Source organism: Callithrix jacchus, chromosome 21 (genome assembly GCF_049354715.1).
Source record: "Callithrix jacchus isolate 240 chromosome 21, calJac240_pri, whole genome shotgun sequence".
Lineage (NCBI taxonomy): Eukaryota > Metazoa > Chordata > Mammalia > Primates > Cebidae > Callithrix > Callithrix jacchus.
Window position 1 is genome coordinate 42,943,700 of NC_133522.1, and position 16,267 is coordinate 42,959,966.

General features: G+C 43.0%; 1 protein-coding gene across 7 annotated transcripts in view; it reads right to left on the bottom strand.

Moving 5' to 3' along the window:
• Positions 1–16,267, bottom strand: part of HLCS (holocarboxylase synthetase) — a 222,840-nt gene that overhangs the window by 180,223 nt on the left and 26,350 nt on the right. For 6 of the 7 annotated variants that reach the window (XR_013530618.1, XR_013530619.1, XM_008986655.6 and 3 more), the window contains one exon: positions 11,897–12,034. Coding sequence is in view for 2 of the 7 variants with exons in the window: in XM_078358637.1 (XP_078214763.1) it covers positions 11,897–12,034 (138 nt within the window). In the remaining 5 variants the exon portion in view is untranslated. Of the gene's footprint in view, positions 1–3,402; positions 3,551–11,896; positions 12,035–16,267 lie in introns of those variants that run through there. The other variant, XM_035283171.3, reaches the window with a different exon arrangement.

The following is a 16,267-nucleotide window of genomic DNA, read 5'->3' on the forward strand; positions in this document are numbered from 1 at the left end:
CTCAGAATTCCAAGTTCATTCTCCAAGCTTCAATTTTAATTCTTTTGGTTCCTCATCTCTACAAAATAGAGAGAGACATCAGACACAAAAGGTCACATATTGTAATGGCTTATGAAGATTCTCATACAAGAGAATACTTTTCAGCAGTAAAAAACAAACTAGAGATATACCCAACACGGATGGATTTCAACAACATTAGGTTGAGTGGGGAAAAAAAGGCACCAAAGTATACATACTATGTAATTCCATTTACATGAATTCCTAGAACAGGAGAAACTAATTCACCATGTCAAAAAGATTAGTGGCTGCCCAAGTAGAAAGAATTGCATAGAAAGAGGCACAAGATAAATGTATCGAAGTGACAGAAATGTTTCATGTCTTAATTACCTAGGCAGTTACCTAGGTGTATACATTCATCAAAACACATAGAACTGTACATCTAAAAAATCTGTGCATTTTATTTTATATAAATTATACCTCAATTAAAAAATTAATATACAACAAAACTAGTAAGGACAGTTTCTTTTTTTTCCTGCTTCTTTGTTTTGATTTTGGTTTTGGTTTTTTTAATTGTTGTTTTTCCATTTGTTCAGCTAATAAGGTTTAGTCAGCATCAGTAGGTGGACAGTTGGCTTAGGTCTCTACATCCGGTTTTTTGATCACCTCCCTCGATAATCATACTTGAATGACCTCGTCAAGCTCCCTTCATTTATTTTGGCTCTCCCCAAGACATTCTACAAGTAGTCACCAGGGTAATCTCATTATTCCTTTAAAAATGTTGCACCATTCCTCTGCTTAAAATCCTTCCATGAATAAGTTCTGAAGATCTACTGTAGTCGTGGTGACTATAGGTTGTATTTTTGTTTCTTGTCTCAAAAAAAGACCACATCATATGTTGTACCCCATAAATATATACAATTAAAAATACTGTGGCCAGGCATGGTGGCTCACGCCTGTAATCCCAACACTTTGAGAGGCCAAGGCGGGCGGATCACAAGGTCAAGAGATCGAGACCAACCTGTCCAACATGGTGAAACCCCACGTCTACTGAAAATATAAAAATTAGCTAGGCGGCCAGGCACGGTGGCTCACGCCTGTAATCCCAGCACTTTGGGAGGCCAAGGCCGGTGGATCACGAGGTCAAGAGATCGAGACCATCCTGGTCAACGAGGTGAAACCCCGTCTCTACTAAAAATGCAAAAATTAGCTGGGCATGGTGGCACAGCCTGTAATCCCAGCTACTTGGGAGGCTGAGGCAGGAGAATTGCCTGAATCCAGAAGGTGGAGGTAGCAGAGAGCCGAGATCGCACCATTGCACTCCAGCCTGGCAACAGAGCAAAACTCAGTCACAAAAGAAAAAAAACTATCAGGGCCATTTTCATAATTCAAGAAAAAAATATATATATATATATGTCTACACAAAAAGCTTGTATGCAAATGTTCATAGTAACATTATTCACAATAGTCAAAGGGTAGAAAAAAATGTCTATCAATAGATGAATGGATAAATAAAATGTATATATCCGTACAATGGATTATTATTCAACTATAAAAAGGAATGAACCACTGATACATGTTACAACATAGATGAATCTTGAATACACCGCATTAAGTGAAAGAAGCCAATAACTAAAGGTCACATACCATATGAGGTTATTTACATGAAGTATCTAAAATAGGCAAATCCAGAGTCAGAAAGTAGATTCACAGTGGCCAGGAGGTGAGGTGTCGGGAAGTAGGCAGTGAATGCGGACAGGTGTGTGGTTTCTTTCTGGTGTGCTGAAAATGTTCTAGAATTAGATAATGCTGATGATTGTGAAATTTTGTGAAATATACTAAGAACTACTGAATTGCTTTTCAAGGGTGTATTTCATGGCATGTGAATTATAGCTCAATTTTTTAAAGCAAAAAGAAGGGAAAAGCCCAGGCAGTTTGCTTGTCTCTACACTCTTCCAGGACAGCCCGGTCAGTAAATGGACTCGAGTCCAACTTCCCAAACTTATCCTGGCTCCTCTGGTTAAGGGAGTGATTTGAGCAAGTTACTCCAATTCCCCACACCTCAATGTCCTGTCTGTAAGGTAGAGATAAGAGCACCTACCTTGGAAGGTTACTAGGAGCACTAAAAGGGATCAAGTGCCTGCGCCATAACGGGTGCCCTTATGATTCCAAAATGCAGAGTCCTTCAGAGCAAGTATCCTCATGAGAAACCACATCATCCCAAGTGGGCAAAAACCCATCTTGGTAGGGAGTGGAGAGGTGAAGAAAATCTTCGACACTACAACAGTTTGTGGCCCTCCCTCCAAGACTCAACCTATCCCACAACTTTTTTTTTCTTTTCTTTTCTTTTTTTGTGAGACAGGGTCTCACTTTATCACCCAGGCTGGAGTGGTACAATCATGGCTCACTGCAGCCTTGACTTCTTGGGCTCCAGCAATCCTCCCACCTCAGCCTCCCGAGTAGCTGGGACCACAGGTATGCACCACTATTACCAGCTAATTTTTGTATTTTTTTGTAGAGATGAGATTTCACTATGTTGTCCTGGCTGGTCTCAAACTCCTGAGCTCAAGCAATCCTCCTACTTCAACCTCCCAAAGTGCTGGGATTACAGGCATGAGCCACCGTGCCCAGCCCCCGACAAAATCTTATTCCTTAGTATCTCATTTCTCTTCTCAAAGTGAACTTGAATTTCATTATTCTCCTTGGAAAAACAATACTGAAAAAAAAACTTGAGAAACACTTCCTTTGAGGGAAAAATAATAAACACAGGCCTTTATGGTCAACTTACTAACCTGTGTAGAATATTTGAACAAAGAGAAACTCCAGGATGTTCCTTTCGCTCTACTTGTAGCTTCCCCTCCACCTTAGCACCTCCTTCTCCCACCTCCTCCCAGACACAGACAAGGGAAGTAGGATTCACCGGGAGGGTCATCAATGAAAAGCAGAATTCTGCATTTCAGAAATGACATCTTTGACTCAGGACAGACAGTCCGCTAATTTCCAGCTTTGGGAGGAAAGGATCTCAGTTCAGGAAGATGAGAAGATAAGCTAACACCGTGGCAGGGCGGACTTTTGAGATGAGGGTGGATGGAAACATGGAAAGGAACAGGGCAACCTCCCACAGGAAGCTAAAGGCATCCTTGTCCTCAGAGCCATCGAAGGAGGAGGAGAACCGCTCAGCCAATGGAGACTCGACCCAGAGTTTAGCTGTAAAAACATAGATTTAACCCCCTGCGGTAGCAGGCACTGAGAGTGTAAAAGGAGCCAGTAATGAAATTCTCACACACTCTGAGGAGCAGAGAGGCAGGACATAAACAAAGGAAGAGGAAGAACAGGAAGAGCCCAAAGAACAATAGTACACACATCCCGGATCGAGTTTCTCCACTCCGCCAACTGTTTCCTCACCTAAGTGCATTTCCTTTTTCTGGGAGCGTGGTCCATCAGCCACGGACCATGCAAATGCCTTCAAGCAGTGCTGGGTGCTCCGATCAAAGCAGAGCCGCGCTGTCACTGATATGTCGTCCAGGGTGTTTGCCTTCCAGTGGATAAAGGCAAACAGGGCACTTCAAATTTGCACTTCGAGATGGAAACAAAGGCATGGAAAAGAGAAGGGAAGTCAAGCAAAAGGCTCACTGCCAAAGATCAAAGCTCAGGAAGTCCTGGCTGTCCCTACACAAAGGAGTTTTCTCCTATAAAAGCAACCAGCAGAAATCTGTTAAGTAACTAAAGCTCTTGACTTGATGTTACAATGTATGGCAGTAGGCAAGGCATATCTTCTCTGCTCAACTTAAAACTCACATCCAAGAAGCAGCCCAGGAGTAAAAGACCCCAGGTTAAACTAGCACAGTGACGCTGCCCAACATGGGGCATTGGCAGGCAGCAGCTCTACAGCCAGTGAAGAACAGAAATCTCAACAACCCATGGGTACCTAGAGTCAGATCACGGATGCTGCTAATTTTTCTGACTCTTGTTTCTCCTCTTCCAAATCATCATAATTCAATGTGAAGTTGTTAAAAAGTTCAAGTAACAAAGTGGATGGAGGAGGGCTAGACACACAGAGGTAAAGAATCTAAAAATACAGGGCCGGGAGCCATGGCTAATCCCAGGACTTTCAGAGGCTGAGGCAGGTGGATCATGAGGTCAGGAGATCGAGACCATCCTGACTAACATGGTGAAATCCCGTCTCTACTGAAAATACAAAAAATTAGCTGGACGTGGGGGCGCACGCCTGTAGTCCCAGCTACTGGGGAGGCTGAGGCAAAAGAATTGCTTGAACCCAAGAGGCAGAGGTTGCAGTGAGCCAAGAATGTGCCTCTACACTCCAGCCTGGGTGACAGAGCCAGACTCCATCTCAAAAAAAAAAAAAAAAATGTTCTGAGTAACTGCGAAAATAATACAAATATTATCAGAACAAATACCCTTGTTGCCACAAACAAGAGTGCTATTATTGTGTTCTGTAGATGGTCAACACACCCCCGAGGCCTGCTAAGGTGTGTAGCATTCACATCCACAATTACTCACTTCCCACCTCATCCCCCCATTTCACTGATGTAAGCTGAGGAAGAAGAGGAGTTTTAAGAAGTATCCCAAGTGTTTAGAATACTTAACAAACCATCCCACAATTCAGGGGCTTAAAAATAATCATTGATTTTTCTCACAAATCTCAATTTGGACAGGACTAGGCAAGGACAGCTTAACGCTGCTCCATGTGGCATCAGGTAGCGTGACTCAACAGGGCTCGATGACCTACTTTCAAGATGTCTCTGTCACAGAACTGGAGCTGCCTGTCACCTGGGAGCTGAGTTAGGGCTGTCCACGGAGAGCCACATGTCTTTCTCCTCCATGTGGATCTTGCCACTGGGTAGCTTGAGCTTCCTCACAGTATGGGAGCTGGACTCCAAGATGGTATGTTCCAAGAGCCCAGGTGGACACTCCACGGTTTCTTGTGATCTAGCCCAAGAACTCTCAGATTGTCACTTCCACCATATTCCACTGGACACACAAATCACTAAGGTCAGTTCAGATTCAAGGGAGGGGAAAGTGACTCCCTTTCAATAGGAGGAAAGAATTTGCAGCCATCTTCAATGTGCTGAAATAAGTTTCTGCCGGCATTTAGTCTTCCCCTTCTGCATGAGAAAGACATGTCTCTAAATGGGCATGCTCCTTTGGCCCGGGAGCCTGCACAAGAGAGATGTAGAGAGCAGAGAGCTCACAGCAGAGTCGCAGCTGGAAACAGCAGCAGCGAACCTGCTGAGCCAACAAGTAACATACCCAAAAAACTAGGATTTGCTATCAGAAGCCACTGGGATCCTAAGTTCATCTGTTACTTCAGCAATCTAACACAATGTGCACAACTGCACTCCTGACAGCAGCCCCCTAAGCCCTTCCTGCTATATTCCCCATCTCCACAAGTGATGTACCACCCACCCACAGGCCATCACCTCCTAACCACTATGGCCATCTGTCTCTATGTCAGCGTTCCTACTCCCAACACTCATCAAACCCATTATCTTTTCCCACATGGCCACAATCCATTCCAGGATTGCTCCCCTCCCATCCACTCTGCAATCTGCCTGAATTGTGATGTTTCTAAAGCACAAATCTGATCATTCTGCTTTTAAAAAAAAATGGTTTTAGCCTACTGTCCTTGGGATCAAGTGCAAATTCCTAGTTAACACATATAAGCCTTGTTTGATTTGTGTATTATGTCCATGTGCCATCCAATTTGAGTATATTCAATTCTGCTAGACAGAAAACAAGAAAAACAAATAGCATGGGTGAAACTCACAGTGAGTCAAACACTTGTAAGACATGCTCGAGATGGACAAAATAAATGGAACGTATGTGTGTAGAACATAGATAAATAGGAAAAAACAAAATAGTCTTTAGTCCTAGCCAGAAAGTCATGGGAGAACCAATATATATATATATATATATATATATATATATATATATATATATATATATATAGATAGATTTTTTTTTTTTTTTTTTTTTTCAGAGAGACAGGGTCTCACAGCTTTGTTACCCAGCCTAGGGTGCAACAGTGCCATTAAGGCTCACTGCAGCCTCGACCTCCTGGGCTCAAGCAATCCTCCCATCTCAGCCTCCCAAGTAGATGGGACCAAAGGCATATGCTACCATGCCTGGCTAATTTTTCTTTTTCTTTCTTTTTTTTTTTTTTTCAAATTTTTTTAATTGCATTTTACGTTTTAGGTACATGTGATCTTTTTTTTTTTTTTTTAAGAGACAGCTTCTTGCTGTGTTCCCCAGGCTGATCAGGGCCAATCTTATCAAATCTTAAATATTAGCAAGATACAAATAATGTCACTTCCAGATTGACAGTTATGTCATCCTTAATTTGGCCACCCATTTTGACCCCATGGATATACTGTCTAGAAACACAGATTAAAATACACACACAGCATCTCAGCAGGTCCCTGGTAAGCCACAGCTATTGCAGACATACATATCCAAATCTCTCCAACAGAGCAACTGTGTGCTGGCTACAGGCACCTTCCACCTTCTGGGCCCTTGTGCAACTTCAACTCTAGTCCTTGTAATGACACCACTGGCAAGGAAGGCTAACGCAGCAGAGAGACAGGACTCCATGTATGAGCAATGCATGGCCCAGGATTCAAACTGCGGTCCTTCCATTCATAGGCACCTGATCCTAAGTGTTAGCCGATCCCAGATCTCTCCCCTTGTTTCTTGATGCATGTTTTGAATTAATGTAATAAACAACGTGGTTCCAGCATCTTAACACAGGCTATGAGCCTTGCTATTCTGTGACTGCTGGAATCACCTGCTTGACCATGTTCTTGGAAGCTACCACCGCATCAAGGTAATTTCCCCACACAACATTCCATCCCTTGCTTTCCTCTCTGGCCTTATCTAGGGCGACTCCCCAACTCAGGTGAATGTAGACTCCAAATATACTGAACTGTGTGCAGTGGCCAGGTGCAAATGCTTTCTGTTCATCTGCACATGCTGTTCTACCTGGAAAGTTCTTTCCTCCTCTTTCACCTGATTCCTACTTTTCCTTTAAACCTCAGATATCACCTGGCCTGGAAAGTCCTTCCAGACCTGACCCCATCTAGGTAGGTCCCCCCATAATCCCTATCCCTGCCTTCTATAGTACTTAACACGGTGACCTTGTTCATTTACTTAGCTCCCTGCTCTCCCGCACTGTGAGCTCCTTGCTCCTTATAAACAGGGAATGTCATCTCTGAATGAATCTTTCATCCCCACATGACACATGCCTCCAGCCCTATCTAGGACATGATATGGAATATAACAGGCACTCGATAAACCCTCAATGGATGCCCTGATGAAGTACAAGGAACATAAGCAAATTTCCTGTTTAAAAAAAAAAAAGAATTGCATTAAGTTCTTTGGGTCAACAATTCTTACTAAATGTGATTGCTAATATAAGTACAGAAAATACTGAAAACTGAGCTAATCTGCCACCACTTGTTGGTATTACCGCATCAAGCAAAGTAAGTGGAACACAGATGTTCAATAAATAGTTGTCAATGAAAAACTAAAAAGATAAATATGTGAATGCTACATTTTTTAAACTGATTTTTTTTTTCTTTTTTGAGACGGAGTCTCACTCTGTCCCCCAGGCTGGAGTGCAGTGGTGCAACCTCCACCTCCAGGGTTCGAGTGATTCTCCTGCCTCAGCCTCCCAAGTAGCTGGGAATACAGGCACGTGCCACCACACCTGGCTAATTTCTGTATTTTTTACAGTGACAGGGTTTCACCCTGTTAGCCAGGATGATCTCAATCCCCTGACCTCATGATCTGCCCACCTCAGCCTACCAATTTAAACTGAATTTTAAGATCCATTTGTCTGTTGCTGGGAATCTGTAAAGTGACCACAGATGAAAGCCATTTGAAATATCCAAAATTCAGAAAGATATTTTATATATCTTTAAGAGTTGTAGTCTTTATAATGCAAAAAAAAAGAAAATTAGATCCCATCAAAATCAAAAGTCCTTTTCACATAATATATCTTCTATTTAATATCTTAGGATTCTGTCAAATTCAAACAGCAGTGACATTAGGTGAAACATACATGCACAGATTCATCAGAGCCCCCAAAACACAAAATCCCATCCAGCAGTCAACCTGAATGGGTACTGGCGACTCAGTTAGAAGACAGTGAGCTATGAGATCAACCCCTTTTGAAGTTTTGAATCTGCACTTATAAAATGGAGCTCATGGTAACAGCCAGAGTGGTCAACATGAATGGCTCTGGGCATCTCGAGCTCCTTGTTGGAACACTCACTGACCTCTCTGATCACAAATGAAATGAGTTAACTGGACTAGAGCAATCCTCCTTGTTGAGAAGGCATTTTTCTACCCCAGAAAATTAAGAATTAAGTAACCACTATTCAGCGAGAAGGTCCTAACTAAATCTTCCTTGGAGAGTCAGTTAACTGAGACGATAGCTGTGGCAGAGATGCTAATTATCTCCCAAATTGCCTTTCTTTCTCCCTTACAAGAACAGAACTCTCAGTTTCTGCTGAATCCATGACTGTCCAGCGGGATGATGCATTTCTCAGCCACCCCTGCACCTAAGTGACCCAGGGGATTATGTGACTGAGTTCTGGACAATGGAATGGAAGCAGAAGTCACCATGTGACATTTCTAGATCACAATAGTATGTTTTTTAATTTACTAATTTTTTTAGAAATGAGGTCTCACTTTGGTACAGTGGCAATCAAAGCTCACTGCAACCTCAAACTTCTGGTCTTAAGTGATCCTCCAACCCCAGCCTCTCAAGTAGCTGGAACAACAGGCAAGAGCCACCACACCCAAATGGATCACAGTTTTAAAGAGAAAACTGGTTGTCTTCCAACATTCTCTCTTCCTCCATTCTGAGGGCTAGAATGTGGATGAAGCTGATGGTGGTAGAGTAGCAGGGATAGTGGGAGCCAGACTCTAGCAAGAGAGACCCCTACCCAGGATAGAGGAGGGAAGATGGGAAAAAGTACCAAGCAAAAAGATGAAGGGAAAAAAACAGGGGTTCCTGGACGGACTTCCAGAACAAAACCACTGCCCAGAGAGGGAAATTTAACTTCTAACTTATTTGAGCCCCTGTAGTTCTGGGTCTCTTTGTTACACAGCTTAGCCTGTGTCCTGCATAATACAGTAATTATGTTCCTTAAGATGCTGTACATCTTTTAACCCCATAACGACATACAATTAACAATTAGGGAAATTAAAAGCAGAGCAGTCACATTTTATGTTAAAAAGAAATCTGTACATATTTGACATTGTATGTAATTGCAACATTTTGGAAAGTCTGACCTTGGCTTTAAATTGCAATCTTACTATTATATATAATATTAGAATATATAAGAAAACTTGGCTGGGCACAGTGGCTCACGCCTGTAATCCCAGCACTTCAGGAGGTCAAGGTGGGTGGATCACAAGGTCAGGAGTTGGAGACCAGCCTGGACAATATGGTAAAACCTCATCTCTACTAAAAATACACAAGTTAGCTGGGTGTGGTGGTACATGACTGTAGTCCCAGCTGCTTGGGAGGCTGAGGCAGGAGAAGCACTTGAACCTGGGAGGCAGAGGTTGTAGTGAGCCGAGATCACACTACTGCACTCCAGCCTGGGTGACAGAGCAAGACTCTGTCTCAAAAAAAAAAAAAAAAAAGAAAAAAAGAAAAAGAAAAGAAAACTTCAAGTTTACCATATTTGTAAATTTGTAAATATGGTCATGTATCACATAATGTCTCGCCCAATGATAGACCACATACATGATGGCTGTCCCATAAGATTACAATGGAGGTAAAAATTCCTATGGTCTAATGACATTGTAGTACAGCACAATACCCACGTATTTGTGGTGATGCTGGCGAACACAAACTGGGCTGCCAGTCATATAAAAGTACAGTGCAGACAATTACGTACAGTACACAGTACCTGGGAATTAACAACTGTCACTGGTTTATGTGTTTGACTATATTTTCTATTATTTTAGAGTGTATTCCTTCTACTTACTTAAAAAAAAAAAGGCTCAGAATTTCAAGACCAGTCTGACCAACATGTGAAACCTCATCTCTGCTAAAAATACAAAAATTAGCCGGATGTGGTGGCGGGCACATATAATCCCAGCTACTCAGGAGGCTGAGGCAGAAGAATTGCTGGAACCCAGGTTGCAGTGAGCCAAGATCACGCCACTGCACTTTAGCCTGAAGGACAGAGTGAGATTCCCTCTCAAAACAAAACACAACAAAACAGTTAACTGTAACAGCCTGAGGCAGGTCCTTCCGAGCTACTCTGGGAGAAGGCACTGTTATCACAGGAGCTCATCTTTCCATGCACGTTACTGCCCACGAAGACCTCCCAGGAGAACACCTGGGCAGTGAAGGCCAGTGATACTGACAATCCTGACCCTGGGTAGGCCTAGGATAACGTGTGTGTTTGTATGTTAGTTTTTAACAAAAAAAAGTTTAAAAAGTAAGAAACAGGCTGGGCGTGGTAGCTCAGGTCTATAATCCCAGTGCTTGAGGGGGCTGAGGTGGGAGGATTGCTTGAAGCCAGGAGTTCGAGATCAGTCTAGGAAACATAGCAATTTGTATGTTCACAAATTTGGATAGATAAATAAAAATAGGAATAAAATTTTAAAAACAAAAAGTTTTTAAAAATGGGAAAAATCTTAGAAAAAAGCTTTTAGGATAAGGATATAAAGAATATTTTTTTTGTGAGACAGAGTCTCACTTCGTTGCCCGGCTAGAGTGCAGTGGCGCGACCTCAGCTCACAGCAACCTCCGCCTCCCAGGTTCAGGCAATTCTTGTGCCTCAGCCCCCTAAGTAGCTGGGATTACAGGCATATGCCACCATGCCTAGCTAATTTTTGTATTGTTAGTAGAGACGGGGTTTCACCATGTTGGTCAGGCTGGTCTCAAACTCCTGACCTCAGGTGATCTGCTGGCCTCAGCCTCCCAAAGTGCTGGAATTACAGGGTGAGCCACCATGCCCGGCCTACTTTCTCTTATAATCCCAACAACATTTATTTCAAAACTGTGACAACAAGGACATTTTGGGGGTAATGGACATTCATTATTTTGATAGTGGGGATGATTTATAAGAGTTATGCAAGTGTTCAAAAACTTGGTGTCTATTAATCCAGGCAACTTAAAAATCTAAAAAGAAACTGGGAGGAGGGGTGGGGGGCACAAGGAAGGAGCAGGAGGAAGCAGATGGACTCAGGGGTGGGAGGTACATGTAGTTCTAGTTTCTATATTGAGCAGTGAGTTCATGGGTATTTACTATATTATTTCAAATCCACTGGTGAATGAGAGCCATGCATACACCAATGATGAGAGTACATTTGGAACAAGGAGTATGGTTAATCCAATTTTGTGTACCTAGGGTCCTAAAATGAAATCTTTTAAGATATTTAAAGTTTGTAAACAAAATGAATATTATTCAAAAATTCCTTTAAAAGTGATTGCAAATTGTTGCTGAACTTGTAAGAATTGTAAACTGGGTTAAAAACCTAAGGAGCTGGGCTCGGTGGCTCACACCTGTAATCCCAGCACTTTGAGAGGCCAAGGTGGGCGGATCACTTGAGGTCAGGAGTTCAAGACCAGCCTGGCCAACATGAAACCCCATCTCTACTAAAAAATACAAAAAAATTAGCCAGGCATGGTGGTGGGTGTCTGTAATTCCAGCTACTTGGGAGGCTGAGACAGAAGAATCACTTGAACCTGAGAGGCAGAGGTTGCAGTGAGCCAAGACTGCACCACTGCACTCCAGCCTGGATGACAGAGTGAGACTCTATCTCAAATAAAACAAACAAAAAAAGTAAGCAAATTTGGTTTTGACTAAGACACATCAGTTTCTCATAGGACACAAGTAAACACGGTACTCACTGTTTCTGAAGAGGAGGATGATCTCTGTAAATTCTCACTTTGTACCCAGATGCTCTCTGTCACAAATGCTATGTGTTCTGCTTCAAGTATAAAAGGGGACACAAGAAATAGGGTCCACTTGTTCAAGTCTTCAATGAACTGTAGAGAGGGAAAGAAACATAATGAGATTGTCACTTCACACAACTACCATAAATTTCAACCCCCTCTGAAACATACCCTCCCTGTAATTCCAAGTAACAATGTAAATAAGATTATCTGGGCAAGGCACAGTGACTCATGCCTATAATTCCAGCACTTTGGGAGGTCAAGGTGGGCTGATCATGAGGTCAAGAGATCGAGACCATTCTGGCCAACATGGTGAAACCCTGTCTGTACTAAAAATTAAAAAATTAGCTGGGCATGGTGGCACATGCCTGTAGTCCCAGCTACTTGGGAGGTTGAGGCAGGAGAATCACTTGAACCTGGGAGGTAGAGGATAGAGTGAGCCAAGACCGCACCACTGCACTCCAGCCTGATGACTGAGCAAGACTCCCTCTCAAAAAAATAAAAAATTTTAAAAAAGCTTATCTGATGCTCTTCTGTAGGCCACATGAACCCAGTGTTCCTTATTTAACTGTGACTATCTAAGCACCTGCAAAAGCCCATCTATGACTCAGGACAGCTTTAACATCTCTAATAACTGTTTTCAAGCAATGAATTCTGAAACAGGGCTTATCCCCACCATTCCTCACTGCTTAGCACATGTAAAGATAAGGAGGCTGGTGGCATGGTGGCTCACGCCTATAATCCCAGTGATTCAGGAGGCCAAGGTGGGCAGATTGCTTGAGCCCAGGAGTTCAAGACCAGCCTGGCCAACATGGTGAAATCTTATCTCTATAAAAACATGCCAAAAAAATTAGTTGGGCATAGGGGCAGGCACCTGCAGTCCCAGCTACTCAGGTGGCTGAAGTGGGAGGATCACTTGAGACTGGGAGCGGGAGATGGCAGTGAACTCAGATGGTGCCACTGTACTCCAGCCTTGGGCAACAGGGTGAGACCCTGTCTAAAAAAAAAAAAGAAAGAAAAAAGATGAGGAGGCCTAGAAGTGCATATCAGCCGACAGAAGCTCCTTAGAAGCCCGAAGGCTGCTCCTCCATTCCCTACAGCCGTCACAGTATCGGGCACGAGGCAGTTTTTCTTTCCGCCTTCCTTATAGTGACATCAACCCTGCTCCTCGCCCTGAGATCTGGGAAGCGTGCAAGTCTCTGGATGCTCACACAGCAGTCAAATCCAGAGAGAAAAGCCATTTCAGGGAAAGGCATTTACCATATGCAGACACACAATCAGACATGCTTTAACCGGAGTATCAACTCCAGTCAGGAGTGATTTTAGTTTTTTGAAAGGAAGATCAGAATCAAACTTGGATAGCAAGTCAGATATACCCATTTATTTCTTGCTTTCTTTCCTGAAATCTCTGTAAGAAAAACAGCAAATTGATTTTTAAAGGCTTTGACTTTATAAAGAAAAGAAAAAGATGAAATCTGAGCTGGGCATTCCGGGAGCTTTCACCATCACCCAAGAAAAAGGTAACTAGGCAGCTCCACCGTGCATGTCGGATCAAATCTGCTTGATAAAAACCTATTGAACTAAACAGTGAATGAAAATTTAGGGAAGAATTTGCCCCTCCCTGGGTAAACATAATTATCAATATAGTGGTTAAAAAATATGTCCACTTTATGCAGGTACAGAATGCGTATATTAAATAGACAAAAAGCTTGACATTGTCAATTTGTATAAACTATCTTTAGTTATACTTATCAACTGATTGTAGGGCATTCGATTATAAACTTATACATTCAGTATTTATGCATTTGACTTTAAATGTAGAACATATGAGAAAAGGCCAGACATGGTGGCTCACACCTGTAATCCAAGCCCTTTGAGAGGCCGAGACAGGTGGATCACCTGAGGTCAGGAGTTTGAGACCAGCCTGGCCAACATGGTGAATCCCCGTCTCTACCAAAAATAGAAAAACTAGTTGGGCATGGTGGCCTGTGCCTGTAATTCCAGCTACTCGGGATGCCCCAGCAGGAGAATCACTTGAACCTGGGAGGTGGCAATGGCAGTGAGCTGAGATCTCGGCCACTGCACTCCAGCCTGGGCGACAGAGCGAGATCCATCTCAAAAATAATACATACACACACACACACACACACACACACACATATATATATGTATGATAAAAATAAGGGCATGAGATTCAGGTGAGTCCTTATTTCAGCCCAAGCAGACTGAGGTATCCACCAAATCATCAAACTAATCATATTTTAAATCTGAAAATAATAGCAGCCAACCACAAATAAATGGTCAAGCTTTCCACCTGTAGACCTTAAACATCACAGCTTAAACCCAACAACTATTAAATTTACTCTTTCCAAGCCAGGCACAGTGGCTCACACCTGTAATCCTAGCACTCTGGGAGGCTGAGGTGGGTGGATCACCTGAGATCAGGAGTTCAAGACCAGTCTGGCCATCATGGTGAAACCTCATCTTAAAAAATAATAATAAAAATAAATTAAAAAATAAAAAATAAATTTACTCTTTCTTTCACTGAAATACTGAGTGACCATTTCAGGTCAAGCTGCTATGCTAGATGGGCTCAGTTCCTAATAAGAAAAAGATACGAACTAGCACAGGAGCTGTGATTTAAAGACTATGGGGACACAGAGCATGACAGTCCCATCTAGTCCGGAAAAGTAGGAAATGACACAGCAATATCTAACCAAAGCTGTAGGCAAAGCTTACTGTGCAGAGTGGGAAAGCAGGGTTACAACATCTCTGAAAGCAGCAGGCCACTCCTACTCAGGGCTGCGCAGGTGGGCAAGGCCTGAAAAGCACTAGTTATGGTCCGTGTCGTTAACAGCAGACCAGCGGAGTCATGAAAATCTTCAAAAGCAAAACTGTCCAAGAAAATCAGACATTTCCATCTCAATGTTTCTATATGTCCAAAATTTCTATTCTGACCTATACCCTAAATGTAATTGATCCAATTTGGAAACTACTATAAAAAGCTCACCCCTCAATTTTTTTCCCATTTTAATGAGTCATCTTTCTCAATCAGGTTAATTCCCAAGGCTCTAAGCCACACATTGCATGTAACAAATGAACTTCTTCCCCTTTTGCCTGGGTAGTGCCAGTTACGTGGAGTTGGTACTAGTTATTTCTAGGTGGTACTAGTTATGTGCATAACTAGCACTTTGGGGGACCTGAAGAAACAGTCATTCATATTCAATGTGTCATAATACATACATGGTACTAACAAGATAGAGTATATTTGATTTGCTAGTGGCACAGGAAATGTTCAAACCTGAGATAAGATTCAATTTCGATTCAATTTCCTACAGGAGCTTTAAGGTGTGACATATGCAGGAAACGTCATTTTAATGCTACAATGAGGCAACCTTCCAGAAAACACAGGAAAGGGCCAAGAAAGTGATTAAAAGCAAAACATGTTTAAATATTAATGAGAACAATGCTAGCGATGGCCATGAAATTTTGTGAACTGAACTGTGAAGCCAAGCCCATTTCCAAAAACAGCTGAATGGAAAGATCTATTGTTCCCTTTACAGCAAGGCAGCAGAGTTTGTACAGAGATTAATTGACTGGCCCAAGTCACAATGTAAGTGACAGAGTGGGCTGAACACGTAACCACCATCCTGAGCACTGGATCAAAAAAACAAAGGCTGAGTGTCGCCTGAAATTGAAAAGGTGCAAAGCCCATCAGTCGGGTGCCTACGTTGGTGAATGATGCAACTGACAGAAGACGGAGGGGAGAAAAGGGCAGTTTTTGTCACTTTGGGGACATCTGACAAAAAGCTGATGACATAGGTGGGGGGTTTTTGTTTGGGTTTTTTTTTTTTTTTTTTAGACAGGGTCTTGCTTTGTCACCCAGACTGGAGTGCAATGGCTCAATCATAGCTCACCGTAGCCTCAACCTCCCGAGCTCAAAGGATCCTCCCCAGTAGCTGGGACCACAGGTTCACGCCACTACACGGACCTAAGTTTTTTTTATTTTTATTTTTTGTAGAGAGGAATCTCACTATGTTGCCCAAGCTGGTCTCCATCTTCTGGGCTCAAAGCTATCCTCCCTCAGGCCTCTCAAAGTGCAGGGATTACAAGCGTCAGCCACTGCTCCCGGCTGCCTACAGCTGTCTTTCCAGGTTCACCGTCACCCAAACGCCGGCTCTCAGAGAAGAGGAGGTCGGGGGCGACCCCGGGTGGGAGCTGCTGGCGTCTGGCTGCCAATCCACAGCGCGCGTCCTCACAGGTGCACGCCTAGAGCCACGCGGCCGTGTACCGCCCGGCTGGCCCGGGTCCGTGGTCCGAGTCCGG